The sequence below is a fragment of the Molothrus ater genome, chromosome 5 (genome assembly GCF_012460135.2).
Source record: "Molothrus ater isolate BHLD 08-10-18 breed brown headed cowbird chromosome 5, BPBGC_Mater_1.1, whole genome shotgun sequence".
In the NCBI taxonomy this organism is placed as follows: Eukaryota; Metazoa; Chordata; class Aves; order Passeriformes; family Icteridae; genus Molothrus; species Molothrus ater.
Genome location: NC_050482.2, coordinates 53,310,077 through 53,336,490, shown reverse-complemented (window position 1 = coordinate 53,336,490; position 26,414 = coordinate 53,310,077). Strand labels below are relative to the sequence as shown.

General features: G+C 39.5%; 1 protein-coding gene across 2 annotated transcripts in view; it reads left to right on the top strand.

The window, feature by feature from the left end:
* Window positions 1-26,414, top strand: part of RFX4 (regulatory factor X4) — an 87,670-nt gene that overhangs the window by 6,005 nt on the left and 55,251 nt on the right. For both annotated transcript variants that reach the window (XM_036401428.2, XM_036401426.2), the window contains exons 2-4: window positions 13,311-13,397; window positions 20,183-20,243; window positions 26,077-26,200. In XM_036401428.2, the coding sequence (XP_036257321.1) occupies window positions 13,311-13,397; window positions 20,183-20,243; window positions 26,077-26,200 (272 nt within the window). The remainder of the gene's footprint in view (window positions 1-13,310; window positions 13,398-20,182; window positions 20,244-26,076; window positions 26,201-26,414) is intronic.

The window sequence follows — 26,414 nt, the reverse complement described above, 5'->3', positions numbered from 1 at the left end:
TCCAGATGCTGCAGTGGCTCTACAAGGGAAACACCTGTTGAAGTCCATGCGTGTGCCTGAGAGAGGGCAGATGCCCAGGGTTAGCATGTAATGATCCCTCCCCACAGCTGGAAATGTGTAATAACTTAATTGTAGCTATTTTACATACATAACTAGTGGTACTGGCCCGTCTTAATTTACATTTATTTTTCTCTCAGGAGATTTGCAGCAAGAGTAGTTTAGTAGCTATGAAATACTACCCAGTGTAAGAGATGGTGCGTAAAGTCAGCATCAGTCTTTCTTGCTTGCTGCAAGAGCTGTCTGCATATAAACACGTGTTGAATTAAATGCTTTTGACCATTCTTCCCTTTATGATAAACTTGAAATCAGGAAAAAGTGGAGAGGGTTAAACAGAGCCTTGGTTCTCACTGCACTCAGTAAGAGAAAGCTCATTTGCAGCTTAATTTGCCTCAAGTCTGAAATGTGAAATGTGGGGCTCAGTGCTGTCTTGTTTCCTTCACTTCAGCTACAGTTAAGCACTTTGTTTTCTTTTATTGGTAAATGAACTTAATTTCTCTGAGATGGAAATTCTTACAGGAACCAAGGAGCTGATTCAAAGCTGTGAATGATATGTTCACAATTAATTAGCAGCTTATGCGGAGCATTTTTGAACAGGATACCAAATATTATCGTAAGAGCAAACAATATATTTCAGATAGCCAGAATATTCTCTGAATGACCGATTCCCTGAAACTTACAGCCCTGGGAATTAGAGGCATTCATTTCAGAGTAGTAGGCTGGGGACAAATGCTGGGATTTCATCTGTTCTCTAGACTGGCTGTAGTCACAGTCTGATGCTGCGATCATCACTCTGACAGACTTTATGCTGGAGCTTTGGGCACTCATGAACCCCATGGCAGAGACTGAAACAATTAAAACCACAAAATCCTCTTCTCTAGGGGCTTTCATTTCCTTGCTGAGAATGTATCTAGAAAAAAACTGATATTTGCCTGGAAGAAAGGACTCCAAGTTTCAAGTGTTAGAAATTACTGCCCTTTTTTTTTTTTTAAATTAAAGAATACTGTAAGTAGAAATACTTGTTGTCATTCACCTTCTCTTTCCTCTCTTTTTAAACTTCCATTCCTTAGAATTATACTATCAGAGTCCTGTTTCTTCAGCTGGTTTGGCTACTTGGGGCAGGAATTAGAGATGTTCCTATTAAGGCAAGTAAAATTCATTAAATGAAAAATGTCTTACAAACAAATATAAGTTTGCAAATGAGATCTACAGGTCAACAAAGAAAAAAAAAAGGAGCTTTCTATGCTTGTAGAGGTCTGTATGTTGAGATATAGCTTGTGCTATACTTGTAAAGCAATAAATCCCAGAAATGCAGTGACAAAGGAAATTTAAAAATAGTGAAAAAAGCAAAAAGTAGAAGTACCACTAAATACAATGTTAGAACCATTAATACACTCTTTTTTTTTTTTTTTTCCTCCCTTCTAGAACCCTTTTAACTGCTAAACTATTTCAGGAGTGTTTGAACTACCTCAGCTACAGCTGAGGAAGGGAAATATGGAGGAAGAGCCCAGTTCGTTACTGGGGTCTCATGACTGGTCATCTGGTTCTGGGTGGAATCACCTGTGTTTCAGAGCCAGCTCCCCCATGGTGACAGCAATGCACACCTGCTTCAAAAGACCTCACAAAACATCCTTTTTACTACTAAGGACACTTCAGCACCATATGACAAAGGTGCAATCTGCTGCAAAAAAAACAGGAGCTGTTTTAGACACCAAGCAGGAAAGGCTGTATGTTTTCCTAATACTTTAGGATCTTGCTGAAACAGACCATTTGTTGAATAAAATTCATGGTTGGTTGTAGAAAGGAGACAAAACCTTACCCTTCAAAAGGGAAAAAATCCTCAACAACCTGACTTGTGTGGTTCCCACCCTCATCTGGCATTCAGTTTAAACACAAGCCTATGGCAGAATGTCCTAATTAAGCAAATGAGTGCTTAATGCTTCTAGGTACCCTACTCCTGGCTGTTGCTATCTCTGATGCTCAGAGGAAGGTAAAATCCTTCCTGTTCCTTTACTCCTTAAAAAGCTTAAGCAAAAGGGAAAACAGAAATTCTTGGCTGGTCCTTAAGGTGACAGTGGCCTGATAGACACCATAAAAAAATACGGAGCAGAGCAATAAAAAAGTGGAGTCCTGGTCCCCAAGTGCTGTGTGTCAGGGCATGGCAGACCTGTGCTGCTCTGTGATGAAGGACACCTGCTCCTGCAGTGGGTGTTCCTGCGTCTGCAGGCTCATGTGGTGGTGGAGGGACTCACCTATCCCTCACCACAGCCCTTCAGCTCCAGCTCTCTGTCTGCCAGACCAGGCTAAGCAGCAGGATAGAGATTTGCTGGCTAACAAGCTTGGCACCCCAGGGCCACCAGGAAAGGGAGCTGTGCCTAGTGCTGCACGTGAGACAGAGGTCCCACTGGGGACAATGTGATGAAAGAGCTGGAGCAGGAACTCTTGGCAGTACAGGTCTGAAATGTGCACTTTGTGTAAGTAAAAGGCTGCTTCTTTTGGACCTCTTGGGGTTAAGGGTACAATCAATAATGTTTTTGTTTTCAAGGGAAATTTGGCCCTATGAGAGGCATAGTGCAAATGACCCATTTGCTAAACGATGTGTTGTGTTTGCACACCAGCCTCTGTCACAGCTTGGCCTCCTGGGTGCAAAATGTCTTAACTCAGAGGAGGAGAACTGAAGAGACTTCCAAGGTCCATGGCAGAACAAGGCAGCTGCCCGGTGGTGTTCACCCCATGCTCTGTGCAGGCTGAAAGCAGGGACTGTTCCCTGCTCTGCTCCTCTGTGAACTATGCCAGTGCTTTCTTTTTCCCAAGCAGTGGCAGTAGCACATCCTGCTGGTTGGACTGCCTGGCTAGCGCAGGTTTTCCCGAGCTGGGACTCACATTCCTATCATAAATGTAGAGTCATGGGGACAATACTGGTTCAGGGGCCCCTCTAATGCAAACATTTTTTTAAAAATGAGTTGTGGTAGGGGCAGCAAATGGCCTCCATTGTAATGAGGTGGGTAGAAGTGGGGAGGACTGCGTTTACAGAGCAGTTTAATCACATGGATGGAGCAGTGTGTTCACCTCTCCTCCTTGCTGGGTCATTTCCACTTTGAGCTCTGCAAACAGACCATCTATTGAGCAGTTAGTATTCAGTGCTGAATATTCAATACTAGACTCTTGTTTTGGTGAGTCTTGGGCAAAAAAAGAAGGAGGAAAGAAGACTTCTCTTTTTTCTCATGTTCCCTCCCTGAGTTTGCTTTGCATATTGTTCAGGGGAGACTAGAGTCTTCTCAGAAGAGCCAGGGTCCTAGTTTTAAAAGCTCTGGTCTACTTTCATAGTACTTTGTAAAGGAAGGGAAGATAGTTTGGAAGGGATTAAATTCATACAAGGTTTACAAATCTGTAAGTCTAGGCGCATCGGGACTTAGCAAAGACTTTTTGTCAACCGTATTTAGACTGTAAAGCTAACAGCATGAAATTAGTTCTGAAGGGTACCAATCTTTGTGGGGGGATGTTATGATGATTTATTAATGTTGTCTCTGCTAGTTTTGGTAGGCAGATACTCTCTGTGTTCATTCTGACAGCAACAGCATTCATTTGTTTCTGTCTGGTGTGTCATATTTACCCACCAAATGGTTGTGAATGATGTCATGGCAGCATCCTTTGACAATAATAAGCTACAGATAGATATGGAGTAGATATTCCCTTTATATAGATATAAAGGGAGGAAAAGGGGTCACCATTTGAGTCAATGTAGCCTCTCTATATTTTAGTTCACACTCTTTTTCAGTCAAAGGATTGTCTCTTTCCTACTGCTGTGATTATGTCCTAACACCTGAGTCATGTATTCTGTGCACACTTGGGTCTGTCTTCTTATGTTCTTTCATGCTCGACTGGATGCTGTTTCTAATGAGAAATATTTACTGTAGCCTCATTCCTTTAGGAGCTGACCTCTTTTCTCCTGATTAAAAAAAGAAAAAAATTGAAAGTCTCTATAGTTACTTTCTTTTCTCCAATCCTTTATTTCTGACCATGCCTTTTTCTTTCTCATTTATTCTTTTGTTTCCTTTCTGTTTTCTTCTCACCTCCTTTCCAACAACCAGCCTTGCCACTCCTCTCTCTCTCCCCTGAGCCCCACAACTAGTGTTTTGTGTATCCCTCACCCATATCTCACATATTTTCATTTTGTTACCTTTGTGGGGCTGTCTTACTGATGTACTACTATCTCTGTGCCAAATTGGCCTGCCTGCTGGATTCATCAGCTCCTGAGGCAGAGAGAAGCATTTCATGGGTACTTGATGCAAATTCTGTTTCTTGAGCCATAGCTCTCCTGCTCAGCCAAATGATTCCAGCCCTGTGTAATAATGAAGCTGAGCTAAATTAAGGATTTGAGAACTTCATGTCTTCTCATGCACACTAGTAAGCTGAGAGACCATGGCAGCAGCTGGGAATGTCTAACCTAGAAGCTTGGGAGAAGAGACTGCTGCAGGGTGGAAGAGATGGGAGAGGTACCTAGAATTTAAGGCCCTATGAGCTCACTTGTGTGTCTCATGTTAATAGCATAAGGAGTTAATGGAATCTGGGGCAAAAAGGGGCATCAATTGACCCTGAGCTTTTTTTCTGGAGAAGCATAGGTCTGGCAATGATCAAGAGACATGTAGGCATTTCCTTGAAAGGACGCATTGTAGTTAAATTGGAGACACTGATAGCCTTTCCACTGAGTTATGCAGCAGATCCTGATGGACCAAGGAGTCATAACACATCCTGCTGGGGAAGCATGAGGGCACATTTTGCTGTCTGCAGGGTTGGTGCTTGGAAGGCACATGATGTGTGTGATGATCTTACTGATGAAAAGATTGGCAGCATGTTGCACAACCATGTAAGTTAAAGTTCAGCACTGGGAGAGCTGAATTGGTCAGTTACTGGTGTCACTAAGGGAATGTGAGGAAATATCACCGCACTGAAATCGGACCAAGTGAGGTTTGCTTTTCTGCTAAATGAGGAATGGCTTTGATGAAGCAAGAACTAAGCAGCCATTACTGATCTGGTGAAACTTACTCTTCAAAATGAAACAGTAGATAGCATCTGTGTGTGACTGGGAGAGGGAAAGGGCTACTTCTAATTAACATGCATATTGAGTTGGAAATGCAATAGCAATGTGCTGTGTGATTCCAGAGAAGGGGGCAGATAGGAGTTCCTTATTTGATCCAGGGTATAGGCTGCCCTAAACACCAGAATCATTATTCAGAAACATCTTGTATTATAGGGCTTCTGGGGGTGTTTTATCTGCATTTAGGGTGCGCCTTCATAACAAGGAATATTGTTGCCAGAATACTTAAACGAAAGAAACATTCAGATGAACTTCTGCACAGTGCACAGCATAAGAATAGCACATCTCATAAATTCCAGCTTTTCTGCCCAAGTATTCTGGAGGAGTTAAAAATTATTAACTGTGGTGCTTTTTGTTATTAGTTTAAGTAGGTCAATTTTTAATATATTTTATCAAATAGTTTAGCAGAAAATCAATACTGGGAGTGAAGATCTGGCTAAACAAAACAAAAGAGCTCTCTCACATGCAAGAGAGTTATTCTTTGCATTCTTATGATATCATGGAGAATCTTCACAATGCTTTTTCAGAATCATAAGACAAAAAAAGAGAACAAAAACATTCCTGCCAACATCTACAATGTGCCCTGGACCAATGTCCATTAACCCTGAAATAGATCCAATAGAATTGTATGCCAAGAAATAAGAACAAAAGGACTGCAACAAGAGTGCCTGACATTTTCCCCTGTTGGAAATGAAGTAAAAAGTTAGCAAACAAAACACTGAAGTATCTGGCAGCTTGTAAGGGTAGCAGCTCTGCCATCTGCACCAAGGCCATGTGTCACTGTCATCGCTGAGGAGCAGGTCTCTTGGAAGAACAGAAGATGGCTGTGCAGGACCAAGAAGGACAGTGGCATGATTTCCTGTGGAGCTTGAAAATGTTACTGACAGCTAGCATGCACTGACTGAAGGGTGTGTGCCTTGCCAGCTGATGGCACCGAATGAGGCAGCAAGGAGCAGGTCCCCCTTGATGGCTAGAGAGGAGCTGATTTGTGAACTAGGAGTGTCTATGTGCTGAGGCAGTTACAGGGAACAGCAGCTGGATAGTGACCTTTGTATGGTCTCAGAAACCTTTCATTTGGCAGTGGAGAGGAGGAATGTTTTGATTACATCATCTATGAAAACCTAAATCTTAGAAAACTACTGTGTGATTGGCTGTCCCTAGTAGCTTGTTCTGCTTGATTTTAGTAGATTTTGGTAAGTTCAATGCCCTCAATGGGAGCCAGTGGCTGCCAAGCCCTGTCGTGTCACAGACACACTTATTCATAACAATGTGCTGAGGCTAAGCAAGATCTTGTTTAGGTCTTGCTTTTGCAGTACACTGAGGCTTTGTAGATGACGTGATTTTTGTTTGCTTTCTTTCAAGCAGTGTGTTGCTTGAAATGCGCTGCTGTAACCAACCTGCACAGCACTCCAGCAGCACTTCTCAGGTAGCAGATGTGCCTGTAACCAGCGGTGCTGTGCTGCAAGGTGTGAGAGAGATACAGAACATGAATCCTGCTTCTGCTCAGGCCAGATGTTGTATACAGCAGGTACTAGAATAGGTGTTTAGTAGTTTGAGGGTCAGACTTCAGGTTTATCTCCTGATCACTACTCCTGAGAGAAAGGGATCATCTCTTTTGCCTTTAAGGGACTGTGATTTGTCTTATAAGCTATGGCCAATTGCTCCAAAACATTGAAGTGTTACAAGGTGAAGTCTTCACTTGCATTTGTCAAAATATTACATGCACTGGCTCATTTTTCCTTACTTTCATTCAGATAGCATTTAGAAATTAGGTTTTCAGCACACTAAGGGATGGCTGAAGCAGGCAGGCTACTCAGACTTTATGAATTTTACAGATCTAGAGGTTAGAAGTTCTCTGTCTGCAGCAATGATGCAACATGGAGAGCATGAACAGAGTTTTTGGGGTGTTGGCATGTCTCAGACCATGTTCAGCAAGATCAGCTCTGCAGAGAAAAGCTCAATGAATCTTGCAAACCTCAGCACTTACTCTGAAACAGACAACAGAAGACGCTGTCAGGGCAGTGATGGTTTCATTAATAAGAAAAGATATAGAATATCATCCCATCAACTCTACTGTTGGTACCATGGGCTATCAAAATGGAAACGGGAGGTTCTATGACCTTCAGTCAGCCTCTTGAGCTTTTGAGTTACTGTGTTTACCTGCTAAATCTCCTGTTAGCAACCACTTTCTCTTGTGGTTACAGATCAGATGAGCAGCTAGACAGTGTTGCTGGCCAGCTTGGTACTGAGACACTTGGCAAAGAGATACTGCAGGAAGAGATGAGTAACTCTTCCCTCTGAGAACATCAAACAAATAACTCAGAGGGGTGCTAAGACTCTGTATGCATGAGAGGAGTTCTTCTTCTGTCACTGGAACTGTAAAATTGAGACTGTCCTCACTGCTAAATAGTAATTTTTCCATCAGGTCCTCTTATAAATGCACTACGATTTGCTAGTTCCTTTATATTTGCATTATTACTTTTAGATACCTTTTCTCACAGTTACTCACAACTTTTTTTTTTTTTTAATTTGCCTCGAGAAATGGGCAAAAAATTACAAGAGCAATCATGAATAAAGATAAGGAGCTGGACTGTTGCAGCTGTGCCATCCAAGTTAGTATATAGCACAAGAAGTGGTTTGGGTCCTATCAAATCTTATATTCTTATTTCAGTGATAACTCTATTTCAGTGACATGCAAACTCATGTGGAAGAAGAGCTGGTCTGTGTTCAGCTCCCTAAATAAATTGTCATGCTTTTTGGTGACTTAAAAATTTGGAATATGAGAGCCAGTCTAGAGCTGAAAGCACATAAGAGGGCTTTTCATGAAATTGCTATGGCTTTGGTGAAATAAATGGTTGTGCAAATTTTGTCATTATCAAAGCCTTGGCTGTGTCTCTAGGACATGGGGATTCTCATCTCATACACTTTCAAAAAACTAGTGATTCCCAATTATGCCAGTGCTGTGACCACACATGGATCAGAGGATATGGCATAACTGGAAAACTAGTACTGTATATACTGTGTAGGGAATGAGGTGAGCAAAATGCAGCTCAGATTAGGAGGCCACAGAGCTTTGTTCTGCCCATAAACCCTCCTTCTCTCCCTTCAGGGCATACACACATGCCCACAGGGCTGTAGCCAGCAGCTCTGGGTATGCTCAGTTCCAAGCTGTGTGGCATAGCCCCCCATCGCCTGTGGCCACAGCGGTTCCCAAAGGCCAGAAGAGGCTGTGATTACAGGTGGTGCTGTTACTGCAGCTACTCCTGACCCTCCTGGCAGGACAGCAGGAGCAGAAGCCATTGTGGCTGTGTTTAGATCCGTCTCTTCTTCTCTGCAGAGAGGAACCTGAGTGGCTCTTGCCCTGCTCTTGCTACAGCATGCCCATGTGGGAGTAACGAGTGCTGTGGGCTGCAAATACAGGTAGCTAATAACTATTACAGAAACAGGGAGTAATTATCTCATTAAATCTACTGGCAGTACACAGGCTCCTCTGCTGCATCACCTCAACTCAGGCTCTGGAGGAGAAGCCTTTCAAAGATGTGTTCCAGAAGCAAGCTCTTACTTCTGAAGGAGATAAAATGTCAAAATAATTTGTCAAAGATAAATTTCAAGAACATTTCTGCTTCTTATTTCTGACACTTCATGAAAGTTCCTGCCCCTAAACATCTCTTGCATATTTCTGTCTCAGAGCTCCCAAGCCGACCTCCCCAGCTCAATCTTTGAAACACCATACAATTAAAAATACGCTGTTTGTTGAAAAGAAGTGGCTTGGTAGGGATAGGGTGAAACTACACACCTTCTGCTCTGCCTGATTTTGAAAACAAATTCAGTTTAAACTTCTCTTGGTAAAAGTGTGGCACATGGAATGGAAGTGAGATACTCTGATGCTTGAGTCTCAGTGGATGTGCCAGCTTTAGAAAGATTGGGATCAAAAAGAGAAGAGGCAAAAATAGGGGCAGAAAGAGTTCCATAGTTATTTTAAATTCATCTTTCAGCATTTAATTTTGAACAATTTCTAATTTTTTTGTTGGTGTAATAGTAACTTATTCTGTCACAATATTTACACTGGGAAAATTATTGTAATTTGAATAATGGTCTCCTTTCCCTTATGTAGGAAGACCACAGCAGATACAGTGTATTTGCATTTAGTCGTATGCAAAATTGTATAACAAAAATTTTAAGGCTGAGGAACACAGTTGTGTGTTTCACTACAGTTCACTCTTGACCTGTGCAAAATTAAATAGTTGCTATGATATTTGAAGATGGATCCTCAAAATTCCATTAAAAACATTATTTTCTTTCTTTGCTAGTAAGATTATGATAGTTTCCATACTGCGACACAGTTATGAGTAAGTGACTATACTACATTTTACTACTAGCTATTCCTAATCTGTTATTTTGCTTTTTCACTAGTGCTGATCCTTGTTTCAGTACAATTGAGGGTACAGTGTGCTGGGACTCCTGATGGGAAGGAGTCCTAGAGGGGGAGAGGAAATGCCTTAAGGCTTGATGCACTAAAAACACAGTGAGTAAAAATATGGCCTGTATTAGGATGTAGTTTCTTTTATTCTCACAAACACTTCCCATTGGAAATTTTGGGTTTCTCATCTTGTGTTAACGACTCATCATTGTTATCAGGTCTGATATGCACTTCTGCTTAGTTGCTGCCTGAACTCTCCATCACTGTAAGTTTTCCTGCTGTGAAATCCTGCCTGTGAAAACTAAGGTTCAAGTGCAATAATTAAGCTTTAATTGCAAAAAAAATTCCATCCCACATGACTCAATGCATATTTAGAACAGTAGTGTGATGTGGTTGGTGCCAGCCTTGGGATGGAACCACAGCCTGGAGACACCCGAGTTTCCCCATGGGCCTTTTCTTGCTGGGACAGGCACACCCACGTGTCATGAGGACAAGCACATTCAACATGTAGAGGGAACCCAGTGTGTTCCTTAGGCCTGGAACAAGATCTAATGTTATTAACTCTGAAAGACCTTATAAAAGTCAAGCTTAATTTTGAGTTTTGATTTTGTTTGCTCTGCCTCTTTCTCCTTTTGTTTTATTTTGGGCAGGTGTTACTGTGCCTGGGATCTGTGGGTTGATGGGACTATTTTAAATTTTATCAAAACTGTAGTTGTGTTTTCTCTTAATACCTGAAGACACTGTTATTAATATTGGGAGTTAAAAGCCTTGTAAAAATGCCAACAGTAGAAAAATAGCTAGTTATTAAATGAAATTACTAAATGAAGTTAGTAAATGAAGTTAATATTAGAATATTTATTTATTTATACTTGCATAATTTGGTTTATGAGATAATACAGCTTTTAAATAGTTGGTTTTGTCACATTTTGTCATCTGCCAAATAATTTGACAAATTTGCCATAAACTCCCTGACATTTTTGCTCAAAAGAGTTAGTTTTCTTCATTCTTTGCTGCCAGACAAGTCGTTTATCTTTTCAGGCCTGAAGAATTTCTATCAGCTATTTAAATGCAAAGCCACAAAGGGAAAGCCAGACTCAGGCTGCAGCAGGCTGAACTGGGGTGATTCAGGACCAAAGGAGCTGCAGCACATAATTAAACTGTAACTGCACCATGCTCCAGGCTTTATACGTGGCAGTGTAAACTGGCCGGTTTTCCTGTCAAAAAGGGGAATGTGCGCAGCTATCACAGACACTGCGTGAACAAGGATGATGAAAATGGTTATGGAGTGACACTTAAAAAGTTGGAGTTTTTTTCGTACTACTTAGGCAGGGAATTTGACTAAAGATGGCTGCTGGCAGTTCTCTGCTGCCGAGGGAAGAGGATGCATCCCAGCTTCCCAGCTCTCAGTGCCGGCAGGAAAAGAAAAGGGCAGAGCTCGGCATTGGTCTCCCCTTGGTGCTAATGGCAGCCGCCTTTGCTTTTACTCCCTGCAGCTGGGCTCAGAGCCAAGGGAATTATATACAGCCATGGCTGTGTGCTGAAAGGAGGAGGAGGAGGTAGGGTAATCTTTCCCAAGGCTTCTTGCACCTCTCTCTGATGTTGCTCTCAGCAGCAAGTTTCTCTTCACCTGTGAGACAGCTCACAGTACTCATATAGGACTGGGAAGATGCTGTGAGCTCATTTTTAGGGCAGCAAAAGAAATCTGGCAGAAAGCAGCCATATTCTTGTGTTGGCCCTCAGACAAGGAGGTGATACGTCCCCACCCCATGCAGTTGAGCAGCACAACCAGGGAAAGTCTCCAAGTTGGAGTTGCCGCCAGCTTGTGGGTTTGTAACTGAGCAGGGGCTGATTTCACAGCACGGGCCCTGCTGGCAGGTTTTATATCATGGTGTCAGCAGTCTTACAGTGATTTGTAAACAAGGCTGTGTTGAATTTGATGGAAGAAGAAATATCCTTTAAAGATCTATTGCCAACAAGTGGGTTTTTTGATGGTTTTCAGAGAAAGTACCTTAAGGGAGCAGGCTGTGAGGCTTCTTAGGCACAAGTGTGATGGTGAATGAGGAAGATGCACGCAGGGACATGCTTGTATTGGTGAGGGCAGCACTGCAGCATGTTCCTACTGTGAATAACTGGGGAGGGGAATAGCCTGGAGCTGCCACAACACTGCCTGAAAACCACAAGCACACAAAGCAACAGTACCTGGAGTCCTGTGGCAAGGCCTGCAAATTTGCTCTGAAGGGTTCTCAGCACACCCTTTCTGAGATTCTGCACAGGTGCCATTGCCCTTGTGTTTACATGGCAGTAGAGGAGATGTGTACAGAGGAATATGCACAGGTTTATACAACTGCCTGGGTTTAAAAAGCATTTTTTTCCTGCAGAATGTATTTGGCCATGACCATTTGTTTGTTTACTGGCATCTAGTGCTGAAATTAGGTCATACCAACTTTTATCTTCTGTAAACCAGATGGGCAGCTTTCCCAAGATGCTGGGTTCCTGCTTTCCCTTCAAGCCTGCTGCTGTGATGGGCTTTTGCTGGCTGGCAGACTACTGCCTATGCTGTGCAGGTAGCTTGGTGGCTGGTGGGGGGGGGCTTATGGAAAGGAATCTGGAGCCATTTCCATGTTTTTGAGGGTGTTTCTGGCTCTGGCAGTTTGCTGACAGCGAGGCCTGTTCCCCCTTGTTTCTTGTGTATCTCTTCACTCAGTGGAGTTGTTTTCTGTCATAACTTGCAGGCTTGCCTTGCAGACTTCCATCTATCCCTCCTTTTTCTTGCTTTGACCACAGGGAGTTCTCTGAGCATAAACTCATTTCTGCCCATGTTCACACCCTTGAAAAATAATCTTTTGAGGGAGATCAGTTTATTGTAGCAATACCTAGGGATTTAGACAAACTCAAGAACTCTTATTTCATACTTTGTCCAAGGAAACACATAAGAAGGTGTAAGTTTTGCCCTGAAGACCTGTAACAGTATATTCTGCTGAGCCTGGTGCATCCTCTAAAGTCATCAGGGGACATAAGTTATAGCTTCCAGGAAGAACAGTGGATTCAAATCAATGTAATGCTGTAGGTAGCTCATCTGACTGGTGGGAATGTATTGAAAAACAGGGAGGAACAGGAGTGGTTTCATTTGCACTGTGGGGTGACAAAGGTTTGAGCAGCTCAGCAGCTGCTGACTTGCTACATTGGACTTGTTACCAGTGAGGTACCAGATTCTCCACCAGTGTGAATGAAGCTGTAGGACTGGGCTTCACAGAGCACCGTTTGATCCTCAATTTAACCAAATTCACATGAATTATTGATTTTTTACCTGGTAAGATTTCTTCCAAAACCAGAGGGAATACTCGAGGATATAAGCCTTTGCCAGACTAAGACTTGAAAACTAGTGTGATTTCCATGTTTAATTTGATTTTTATTTTTTAATGTATCATGTGATGGGGGACAGAATATCCTGAGGACCTTTATTTTGTACACAGAAGTGTTTCAGCCTCTGTAGTTCAAAAGCAAAAAAAAAAACCAAACCAAAAAAAAACCCCAAAAAATGAAGCTAGAAAGCAACAGCTAAGTTTAAAAACAAGAAAGATTTTTCTTGCTAAATATCCTCAGACCGAGCATATTTTAATACAAATGTTCAAGATCATAATCTGTTGAATGCTGACATTTTATTTAGATTTATCTGTTGCAAGTTTATATTTTGTGCAAAGACAAACAAAAGAGCATATTTTATTATTTTTGCAGAGAGTTGGATTGAACGATGTCTCAATGAAAGTGAAAACAAACGTTATTCCAGTCACACCTCTCTGGGGAATGTTTCTAATGATGAAAGTAAGTAACTTGTCATTCATTTAAAGTGAGTGTGAACATGTCCGAGTGCTCATTTCCTGCTATATAAGTTGCTACAGCTCGATTAAATTTTTAGTACTGTGTATTTTAAGGAGTCTACTCACTTGACATACTCAATAGTTTTATAGTATGTAATCTTTTTTTCTGGGATATTTACATTTTTTGAAAGGAAATAGTACTGTTTATTGGTTAAAACAATCAGAAGAATTTGTGTGTCACTGAATAAAGGTTGAATGACCACTAAAATGTGCTGTTAGGATCAGCTTAGAAGAAAAACCACCTGTTTTGCTTTTCATTGGTGAACACCTTGTGGTCAAAATATGTGGGGAAAAATGTGCTGTTTTCCAATACTACTATATCAAAACATAAATTAAAAAATATTTCCATTTAAGAATTAAACAATTGTGAGATTAAAAAATCACTTACTAAAACATGATATTGTTTTCTTTTTAGTCAGAGAGGGAAAAAATTTATTAATCTATCTGATTTTAAATCAAGTATTTTTTTGTCTTTTCTAGTGATAGCAATTTTAGATCTTGATTTTTAACGATAGCAGGTAATCAAAATAATTTCAAAGTCGTTTAAAACAACCTTTTTTTTTGTTTTTAAAATTGCAAGACAATTACTAGCCTGCCATTTAGTTTTCCCTGTTTATGTAATTTCTATTCTGCTTAATTTGCCTAAAGCAAAATACTCTCCATGTTACTTTTCATCTCCAGAATTCATATATTCACATTACAAGAGATTAATGCAGATGGAATTCTTTAATCCAGTAACTAGTAATTTACTTTTTGTAAATATGTGTTTTAAAAGTGTATTTTAAATAACTTCATTGCTGCAGTTCCCTTTTACTTTTTTTTTTTCATTTTAAGAGAATTATTTATTTTGACATTGTGGTAAAACTACATGCCTTGTAGCACAATATTGTAATTGATCATGAAATTTGCTGTACTGGGGCCTTACTCTCATTTGTCTAGGAATATATTTGAGGGAATATTTCTGAAGGAGAAGGAAGATGTTAGTAGAAAAATGGTATTTATTCATGACCCACAAGCTAAGAACCATGCACAAGAATCTTTAAAAATTGACAATGAAACTGGGAGAGGTTTGGGGTTTTCTGTTTTTAAAAATTAAGGAGTAGAAATTAATTTATCTTTAAAAATTATTGTGGATTATAGTGAAAATAAAATCAGCAGCTTGTCATTTTGAATCTTATGAGAACCTGTGAGATACACAAAGTTCATTTCACTCTGATGCTACTGAGAAAGTGATGGAAGGAATCTGTAATGAATAAGATGTGTCTTCAGACTCTGCATAGAGTCAGAATTCAGGATTGTTAAATGTGCTTTAAATATGAGCATGAGAAACTTCCACAAAGGTGGAGCCAGTAAAATGAGGACCTGTGTGATTAACAAGAGCAGGTGTTTCAGACAGTGGCATTAAGAAGATGGCATGGTGGCTCATTCTGTTTTCTGGTTCTTGAAATAAGGAGCAAACAATGATAATGAAAGGCAGTGAATTTAGAACTGATAAAACAAATACATAAATGAATTTGTTCCTCTATTTGTGTGCAGAAGACATTGTCACAGCATATAATGGAAACCCAAATGAGAGGCAGAGTTGATTTTATCTAGCTTCCTTCTTAATAGACAGTTCTTCCAGATGCTTCCTTTGCACTGATTACCAGCATTTCTGCGGTGCAGATAAGAGAATTAATCCACCTGAAAAGTCATCCTTGTTTTGAGGGGGAGGTGAGGGAGGGGAGAAGGTGAAGAAGTAGGAAAGCAACATAAGCCACAGCAATAATCTGTGAAATCCAGAACAAACTAGTAGTTTCACTGTAGAAATCATTGTCCAATGTGCTCCCTTCTAGCCCTTGAGTTCTTTCTAACATTTTTCTAACACCACCCAAAAACCAACCAGAAATTTCCAAACCATCATGTCAGTCTTTGGCCAGCCTCTGTCATATATTTACAAACAAAGCAGGAGGCAAAATGCTTTGAGAAAACCCACATAACCCTATTTGAATTCTTCAAAATGGTGATCGAATTGCTGTTGTCAGTGTAGGTTCAGTTTTGGTCCAGTTTTCATCTGCAACCAAAAGAAAGCCTAAACCACCTTTCTCTTGACTAGTTTTTTGTCTCTACATACATGAGGCAGCTGTTGGCTGGACTACCAAGGAAAATGTGGGTTTGGTTTTCAGTTGGGGTGGGTTGCCTGTTTTTTTTTTTTGGGCCTTGGCTCCACTGAAGATTGAGAACTTGTGCTGTGAACCGATAATGTTTTTACTGGGCATAATGCTTGCTCTTGTGACTCTTTTTTTCCTGGATGATTTAAGAGTTCATAGGGTTTTAGAACAGGAATAATAGTTTTGCTGGTCTCCTTTTCTACAGCTAAAGTATGCTACAGAACCATACTTCAGGCCACAGGGGTCCTTTGCAATCTTCCATTCTTATCCAGATACCCCCAGGCCTCTTGAACCTGCATTACACTGGGAAAGGAAGTGATGACTCATAGCCATGGATTCACATCTCCTCTGTGCTTCCTGGAATGCTTCTTACCCTTTTGGAACATTTTATGACATCTTCCAAACCACAGTCTTTACATTCTAATATAAAAATTATCATTAAATTTTATTTCATTTTCCAGCTTTTAAAACATTTTTCCAGCTGCCACTTCCATGTTCCATGTTAGTCAAAAGATTCGCAGGAAAAGGGAACGGTACAATCTTGTAGCCAGTAATTGAAAAAAACCAACTCCATAACATTTTCTGTGTACTGTGCATTAAACCAGATTATCTAAATTGAAGTAGAGGTCTGGAAGAATACAAATAAAGGCTTACAAAAGTTTCAACTTCAGTTCCATGGGGAAGGAATTATGATGTTTCTTGATGAAGTGGAAGGGTTGCTTGTCCAAATTTTCTTGCTTATTTGGAAATATGAATGTGTAAACTTCCTATGAGATAAAAGAAAATATTCAGACTACTTTTTGTGCTTCAAAAGTGGTGTTCAAAATCCATGTTCATACTGGCTGTAATGACTGACCCAGCAGCTTTGTTTTTTGTTTGAAGTAAACCTCTTATTATTCTATTTAAAAAAAAAAAAAGTTTAAAAAAGAGCTACTTGCTTTTACTGAAATTTTCCTTGGAGAAAATTCCTTCTTTTTCAGTTATACCTACTCAGTGAAAACTATGCTCCCTTATTTCTCAGAGGTTTTTCAAAATCTCCCACTATTCTAAAAGCATGGAATGCATGCTGATGAGCCTGGATCTCATTTATGGCTACACATAAATAGGAGACAAGATAGCTTAGTACTGTAATTTAATTTGGCTAAGGCCAAATCACTTCTGAGAACAGTCAGAATCTGGCCTGCAGGGGGTACAGAGGAAGAGGATATTCCTCTGAGAAGTGTGCAGCTACCTGAAATCAGGGAAGGATTTTATCTATGTAAAGATAGTAACATCATGTTAGTTTCTTTCTTGGTTTTGAGACACATGCAGGCAGCACTGGAAAGTACAAGGCTCTCCAATTACCTCCACAGTGGAAAGAAGAACTTAGCTCCATTTTCGTTATGGTAAACAGACTAACACCAACACAATTACAAAAAAGGGGTGTCTTTGCTTCAGGTTGTTCCACTCCCTGTGTTTAAGGCAGCAGGCTCAAAGCTGCTGAGCACAGCTTCTGTTGTCTCCATGTCTTGCACCAAGAAGTAAGAAATCCCTTGAGCTGTACCTAGAATCAGACAGCAAAAGTTAGAGGATCCCACTGAGAGCTCTAGGAAAGGCACAAAGATACAAACGTGCACAAGATACAAACAGGACTCCACTTGAGTGGCTTTGGAACAGAATTTTGGAAGTAAGATGGAGCAGTTAGCAAAAGAACTTCCATGCAATTTGGGACAAAAGGATCCTCTGATATCTCTGTGAGCCAACAAATACTGTTTTTCTAGAACATTCCTAGTTTTATTATGTTTGAAGGCCCCTTCTATGCTGAGACTTTTACTTGCAGTTGTCTAAGCTGTTATCTGCATTGTTTGGGATGAGTACAGGTTTTCCACCTAATCAGGTACCTTGAAGACACTTTTTCCTTGAGATGCTGGTAGTCCTCCTATTGGCAGTGGCGTGAGCACACTACATGGGTTTCTCCCTGGGGTGCTTTGTGCAAATCCCTGCGACTGTGAATTGAACAAGATTTTTCCTTGTGACTTCAAAACCTTTTGGATTTGTTACAGAATTGTCATGTCTCTTCTTTGACAGTGCCTTGAAGCAGGACTTCTTTTCAGTGACTTTATTTCCTTTTCCTACAAAATAGGTTGGATTTTAAAAGTATTGCATTTTAAAAGGTATGCCTTTATTTTAATCTACAGTGTTGTTTTGATGTGAATTGATAAAATGACAGGCCAAAAAGTAAGAAATGCTGTTTCCCTTCCCTCTTTCATGTTAGACAAAGTGATCTGGTATTGGACCTGAGTCAAGAGTTAAACATTCTCTGCTTGATATGGACACCATTAGGTGCTCTGCTGACAGCTAAAATATAAAGTATAAAGCTATTTATTATTTTCTGCCAGTCAAGTATCTGAGATTATATTGTTAAACTAGACAAGGTAGAATTAAGAGCTTTTATATGTAATACTGAAACTTTGTATTTCTAGGTCCAATCTATTCCCGTACCATCTGCATCCCTTTCCATCTTTTTAATAGAAAAGTGAAAGTTTGGCTGGTAGCTGGTTCGTTGACAGAAAACAAAGTTGCACTATTTTCTTGTACAGAGAATTCACTTTGGGGTGACAAGCACTAACTCTGCGAAAAATTTATCTTTGTTGAAAATCCAGTTGTTCAATGGAAATTAACGCTTAAAAGAAATTTTCTGAGTTACAGTTGAAGTCCATCTTTTCCTTCTTGGTTTTAAGGGACAGTTGGGGGGGGGATGCTGAGGGGTCTTTAAGAAGGATCCCCAGGAGGCAAACATACCTGAGGAAGGAGATATAAATTGCAGTTTATGACCTAATTGTTAGTTTGTGTCGTTAAAACAAATCCTTAGGGAGGATTTGAGTGGGAGGAGCTGAGTATGGTGGGCGTGATGTATGTCTGAGGGCAGGTTAAGTAAAGCACCTGCTCTCAGCAGCTCACTCTTAGTGCAAGTGAAAAAAAGCTGCGGGGATGGGGGATGGAAAGGGTGTAGAGATGTTGTGTAACTTAGATATTGACTTGAAGTTTGATGTCTGCCACGTTTCCGGAGGGGAATTCAGCCCCCTTAGCACAGGTGGAAACCATCCCATGACTGGTCCTCGGGCGTGCGGGGCGGCAGCCACGGCCCCTCGGCATTCAGGCCCCGTGTGCCCGCGTTTGCTGCACGCCGACCGCCTGATTAGGAAAAACAAACGAAACCCACAATTTAAAAGTGATTTGAGATGTGTATGTTAGTCCTGTGCGCTGAATAAAAGCGGGCCCTGAAAGGCAGGGAGGGAGTGTGCGGCCCAATAATTAGGGGCCCGTTGTCATGCAGATGCGGGGGGGGCTGTGCTGAGGGTCCGCGGGGAGCTGCGGAATGGGATTTGCTGGCGCTCAGGGGAGCGGCCGCGGGATAAAGGATGTTCGGCTGGCACAGCTTCCCGTGGGTAAGGCAAGAAGTCCTGGGGGACGAGGGCTGCACGCAGAGCCTTCCAACCCGGGGTGCTATTTGTGTGCGTGGGTTCCCCGCACAGCTCAAAGGGCCTCCCAAGAGGGTCCGACGTGCAGAGGAGATAGCGCTGCTCCCGTAAGATCCTGCATCCTAAAGGCTCACTTAAATTACTTCTAAAAGTTAATTTCATGAAGAAACGTGACTTGCAGCGTGGTGTACAGGTTTACCCTATTGTTTAGGTATCAAAGCCATCTATGCTGAATGCTTTCATCGGGGACAAAGCTGTTAAAATCTCAAAATGTATTTGATACAACACTGTTTCCCAACGAATAACATTCTGGAGCTGTTGCTTGTGCTCCACTCAGCTTTCACCCAGGAATGTTTTATATGTTTAATAAAACACAATTTAGTCAGAAGTATTCTATACATATTTCTAAATTGTTTCAAAAGAACAAATGCCTCCTAGGAAGAATCCAATATTTGAAGTTTTGTTTTAATTACCTTTTTCTTTATTCATCTTTTATCTGAATTTTTGGAAAGTCAGCAAACCAGAGTTGCCTTGGAAACAGTTAATGGGGAAAATTATCAGAGAAATCATCTGAAAAGGAATAAAGTATATAACAGAATATACACATATTCTCATTCAGAATTAATCCCTGTAAATTTATAAACATCTAATAATTACCTTATGTTAAGATCAAACAATGGGTGTACCCCATTAGTTTAAATGCCTTATCTAATATAAAACTTGTGTAAGGCAACAGTTCCATTATAGTGAGTGAAACTGTTTACATGTTCTCACATGCTGGTAGAGATCTGAGTTGCTTTCTTTCCATATAAATTTATCCTTTTCAATGTCAATATTTCTTGGCACCACTCTGCTCCTGCTATCAGTGACATTTGCAGACTTTACTGCCTTAAGCAGTATCTACAGATGGTAGTTTAGGGAACATCATTATTTACATTTCTGAATTTTAGCCAGAATTTTGAGAAAGCTTTGGCACTTGAGCACATTTTAATTGTTTTAAAATTTATTTTAATTAGTTAAAAAAATTCTTACCATTCAAACATTTTAAAAAACAGTTCATGAATTCCTGAGAAATTCCTGATGAAATCACACAGCTTTTTTTGTTTGTTTCTTAACAGATGAGGAAAAAGAAAATAATAGAGCATCAAAACCGCATTCAACTCCAGCTACACTGCAATGGTAAGATGCCTTTTAAAAAGATCAAGAAAATCTATTAGTGTTTTTTCTAATGCATTTTCCAGATGATGGAATAGAGCTCTTGGCCATCTTAGAGTTCTAAAGATCCTTTCACTGTAAGTGTTTCATGTGCCCATTTGTAACCTGTACAGCATTTCTCAACAAATGTCTTACAGGATTTGTTTGAACAGAGGAAACTTCTGATACAGTTTAGAAAATCAACTTAACGTATTTATTTGCCACCCTACCAGCTGGTTATTTGTGATTTGTCATCATTGTTACATTTATTGCAAAAAGAAAACTAGTACTGAGCTTTTTTTTTCAAGACTCACATTTGTTTCAGTGTCCGATGAAGCCCACCCATACCAACTGTTTTACTGACATGAGATCTCTGTAATTTAACATAGTAGACAACAAAAGGAAAGAGTTTGAGGTTTGATTGCAAAGTTAGTGAGGAGAAAAAAGGAAAGGTAATTAGGAAGAAAGAAAGGATAGTTTGAGAGTTAGTCTACAGTGCTATAAAAATAAGTGCTGTTCCCTGTAATTTGCAGAAGTATTTTAGTCTGCATGTTCTGTAACGTGTACCTCTAATTCTGACATCCCTTACCATAGGGCTATCTCTTAGACTTTTGTTGACTTTTGCCTTGATTTAGATATTAAAAAGTATAAGATTATTGGTAAAAAATGTGAGTTTTTTAAAAGCAAAATGTTAGCAAACTTCTTTCTCTGCTTCTGTCAGTCTCTTGGGAGATTTCACTGAAATAAACAGAAAAGAATAATTCATTCAGTGTATTTTACTCCATTTTTTGTGCCTGTGAAATTACATGACTCTGTAAACATGCAAAAATGATTTAGATTATTTCTTAAATAATTAAGGTTATTTGCTTTTGAAAGTTGATTGGTGAGATTTTAGACTAAAAAACCAGAAGACTTATGGGTTGATTTTGAATAGGTTGCTGCCAGTATTCAGAAACTTACAGACACTTTCAATGCAAATAATGAGATGGGCAAATATAAATAAAGGCATTTAGTTTGGAGCTATTGTTTCTTTGTACCTATTTGTATCACAAAAGTCCTGTTTTTCAGAAGTTCAAGAAAAGTGAAGGACTTTTCTTAAACAGACACTCAAGAAAAGTAGTAACTACAGACAGAGAGAAAATTATTAAAATAATATTGAAACGTCATTGTTGTCATTTATTATTTTTCATTATTAACTCTCACAGCTTCAACACAGTTCAAACAGGATAATAAAGAACTATCTAGCTAAAATAAAATAGTAAGCAGGTCTTACCAGTCCCAGATTCAGAGCAGCGTTTATTTTGTAGTGAAGTCAGTTAAGAGCCTTTTCCACAGGAGCAAATAATGTCGTAGCCAAGAAGCCGGCATTAATTAGAACATCCAGCGATACTGTTCCCAACAGAAAACATGCAAATACTGTAAACAGTCTTTTGCCAAGTGTTTTCAAGCTTCATCAGTCATAAAGGTTAGTAAATCCCTAAACTCCTGGGATATTGAGCCCCGCTGGAATGTAGTGTGCACACTAATGCTCATTCAGCTGTGTTTGCAGTAGAATTCCAGAATTCTGGTTCTGAAAAGGCTGCTTGCAACTTCTTCCTTACTCTCTTGCTAGTGTACTGGCTTACTACCTGTCTGTTGCATTATGTTTCTTACATGTTGAAGTAGGTAAAATGTTCTCCCCTTTGAGTCTTCTGGAGCATCTGCAATTTCCTCCATTCATCTTCCACCCAAAATTCCATGAGTTAACAGAAAGCAAAGAAGTTTCATGTTTAGAATCTTCAGCTGCTGTAAAACTGAATTATACCATTGGCTGAATTTATTAACAGGCATGTAGGTTAAAAGTTTCCCAGCTTTTGAGCCATACCTACAGAACAGTTTTCTTGTAGTTTCCATATGCTTTCCAGCATATGTACTGCACCTTTGAATTGGTATTTCCTGGAGAAATTGATACACTAAATAAAATGAGAAGCTCAAAAGTTAGGGTCAAAGTGCTAAAGTAGCAAGCTTATTTTGGGTGAAGATGTGCAGTTTCCACTGTTCTGGGAAGTCAGACACATTAGCACTGCGTTATTTGTATTGCAGTAGAACCCAGCACCCAGTTTACACAGGTTGGTAAACTGTTGTGATCAGCACTGTAAAATTGCTTCACAGAGCACTTCCTGAAGGTGTAGTTTTACATGCCGGACAGTTTTGCTTGCTCAGGTGTAGTAGTTAAACCTCAGCCAACAAGTAAGTAACACACACCTGCTCACTCACTCCTTCCCCTTCCCTGCTCTCACTAGGATGGGGAGGAGAAAAGGTAAAGGTAAAACCCATAGGCTCAGGTAAGGACAGATGAATAATAAAAGTAAAAGAAAATATAATAATAATAGCAACGATAATAATAGTGTTAATGAAAAGGAGTAATAAAATCCAAGAAAAAACGTGATGTGCAATGTAGTTGCTCACAACCTGCTGACCAAGGCCCAGCTCATCCTTGAGCAGTGATCAGCACCTCACAGCCAACTCCCCCCAGATTATTTACTGTGTGTGATGTTCTGTGGTATGGAATATTCCTTTGGCCTGTTCAGGTTAGCTGGTCTGGTTATGGGCACACCCAGCTTCTTATGCTGCTGTTCTCTGGCTCAATGTGGGAGACTGGAGAGTTCTTGACATGGGGTAAGCACAACTTAGCAACACCTGAAAGTATTACCAACGTTATTCTTATACTCAACCCAAATCACAGCACAGTACCAGGCACTAGGAAAAAGTTTCCCAGCCAAAAGCAGAATATCAGGCCTCACAACAAGTATTTGCCCACTCAGGGAAGACTAAAAAATGTATCTGTATTCCTTGGGCAAGCATGTGTCCTGTCTTCTAAACACGGTCTCTGGGCTGGATTCAAGAGGTGGAATTGGTGGGGTAAATTGTTGCTTTCAGGATACAGTGCCAAACTTCCCTTGTTCTGGCAAATGGAGACTTCATAATTGTCTGCAGCATCTGGTGTCTGCCAATTAAAAACTGGTCATGTTTTTACTGTTAGATGCTACAACCAGTTAGAGCTAGTGAAGGCGATGGAGTGTTGAAAAACAGAAATTGAGGAAATGTCAGGTGGAAAAAAAAAGAGGAAGAAAGGAGTAGAGAAAGCATAGCAAAGACAAGCAAAATAAATATATTTTCTCACTGGTTCATATTGCCATCAGCTTTATTAGTTATTCCTTGTCTGGAATCTTGCTGTAAAGAACAAATTGTATCAATCCCATGGGGAGATATCCTTAATGTTTGTGCCTCTCTAAAGGTGAAATATGTTGAACATTTTAAATGTGGAGGATGAAGAATAGCTGAAGAAGCCAAGAATCATGTCTGGATGACTGTGAGCCTGGCTAAATAGCTTTTTCGTGGAAACAGGAATGATGCTTTTGTTTTGTTTCGTTGATGACACAAAATGAAGTGAAAGGCTTGGTAAATGTAACATTACTGCCAAATACATAATAATTGAGGAAACTGCCAAATCCATCATAATTTGGGAAACTAAACAAGCTTGAATTTAACTGTTAAGGCATGAATATAGCAATACCTGGTATTCTGTGCTTATTCCATATTCCTGTGCTCATTATCATCTGTAAAGCTATAGCTTGCCTCTAAAACGTTCATGTTTATTTCAGTGGTGAACTGGTTGACCAAGGTGTAAGTGTGAAACTTTATTTTACTTCATTTTGGTGTGTGTATGTGTTTACTTCCCCAAACACAGAATTATTCAAAGTACAGACAACCTAATCCCCCCAGCTTGTTGGCTTACAGTGTAGGTACTCTGAATAATAACAGTATTTTGAAGCTAAAGTCAACAAAACTATTCTATTTTCTGGAACATTTATAAAAATAATTTTAAAAGAGCAAGGTAAAGCACAGTGAGGGAATGGATTCTCCCCAGATTCATACTTCCTTATATGTTGTTATACTCCATAAAAATTAACCTGTTCTAGAATCTATGTGATTAACAGTGGTTAACATCACAGTCTTGAGTATAAAAATAAATCTGTAACAACAATACAGATGTGACTCTGATTTGGAATAATCTCATTTAATCTAGAACTATGTAAGTGTACATGCAGGGAAGCAGTAATAGGGACAAATAAAATTGTCATTCCTGTGGAAAGATTAGGAGATTTATTCCTATATTGTAGTGGTACAAAAGGTCTCATTGTGAGCTACTGGATTTCACATGGCTTTTTTACAACACTATATAAAATGTGTATATATATGTAAATATATTTTATAACTGGTAATGATTTGTTAGGTAGGAGATTGCATTCATTTTTTTTTCTACAATACTGTAGAATGAAGCTGGATTCAAAATATGATAAAGTTGTTAAATAAAAGACAGGAAAATAAAAGAAGTGGAGCAAGATGGGTTTTTGATCATTAAAAAAAAGTTCAGGTATAATGGGGCATTTCATTTTTCAGTGTCAGACTAATGACTCTCTGTGAAAGAGAGAAGAAAAAGAGAAAAATTCATCAGATATGAAGAGAAATAATTAACTGCTTTTCTTTCTGTCCTGTCTTGGTCACGGAAGCTGACATTCCAATTAGCAGCTATAGTATACAGACGAACTCTCCAGGTTTTGAAAGGAGGTTTTGTTAGAGCACTATGAAATTGAGGAAAGATGCCATGATGATATTTCTGTAGAAACCAGGAAAGAATAGATGTTGCCCATACAAACTGATTCCATTCATCTAGCCAGATATCTTATTAAAATAGTTTGCAGTCACAAATTATAACGATAACTGAAATGAAAGGTAGGTAGGTCCTGAAAAAGGCAGTGAAGGAGAGAAACAAAATATTTGGAAGGTGTTCTGCAGCTAACAAATGGCAGGGGATTATTTTATGTAAAACTGGATTTTTTTTGAGAATACATATTTATTTTTTAGTACAGTTTAGAGGAAGTTACACCTAACTTTTTCCCTTACCCAGCAAGGCAGACAAGCACACTTGTGACGGTAGATGCCTATGACTGACACCAGCAATGACAAGATCAATTATGGTTTAATGTTAAGTGTGTATGTAAATATCTCTTGAAGATTTATTGGGTCAGCAGCCATAAAAATGGTATTTCAAAGGACTGTTTCTGCTAATCTATAGATTTGTAATGAGACCAGTTTGAAGCTTTAAAGATGAAGCGTATGCCTACTCATATATTGACATATAATTTAAAATTTTAGAGTTATATTTTTTGTAGTTATATTTTTTTAATGAAAAAATAAGGATAATTTCTAAAAGGTAGAAAAGAATGTTAATTCACTGGGGTTTTTCCAGGATTGTATCCAGATTTTAGTTTCTTTATTTTTTTTCACTTTTCCTGTAAACAATACCAAGAAAATATTGCACAATGAGATTTTGTGGATGCTCTTGAGTAGTAGCAAATTATTTGCTTTAGCTATACCTGCTTCCTCAAGGTAAGCAATTTTGCAGCTGGACAAGAGTGAAAAGAGTGTCATGAAGCAAAGGTGGTGTATTCTGTAAAGGAGAGAATGCTTCCCCTCAGCGAGTATTTATTGTTTCATGGTTTTACTTATATTTATTTACTGCAGGATGCTTTTAGGGTATAACAGATTGCTGGGAACTCACAGCCTATGGTTTTGATAACAAGTGTGAACCAAATGAAGCAAGTAAGTACTATGGGAATTAATTGAAAAGACACTTAGGAACAAAGCCAACAAAACTAGTAGGCAAGAGGAAGTCAGAATGTTTGGTCTTAAAAGTTGAAGCTTTGTATACTATTTACCATACAGGACATCCAACATACTTGCAGTTCTCTCTGTTTGATATTTGCTTTTTAAGGCTGGAGGAGAATTATGAGATTGCAGAAGGTGTTTGCATTCCTCGAAGTGCTCTCTACATGCATTACTTGGACTTCTGTGAGAAAAATGACACACAACCTGTTAATGCTGCCAGTTTTGGGAAGGTAAGTCTAAACTGCTGTATGACACCTTAAAATCTCACCTGGTTCAGGTGAATTTGCACTACTGAAAAGAACTAAATATTTTACTGTTAGAGACAGAAGTGTATGAATGAAATCTCTTTGTGTATTCAAGTTATTGGACAAAGGCTAAGATTGTAAGTATTTTGATGATTGGAATGACTTCTAACCATGGCTAGGCTTCAGAGTACATCAGTCC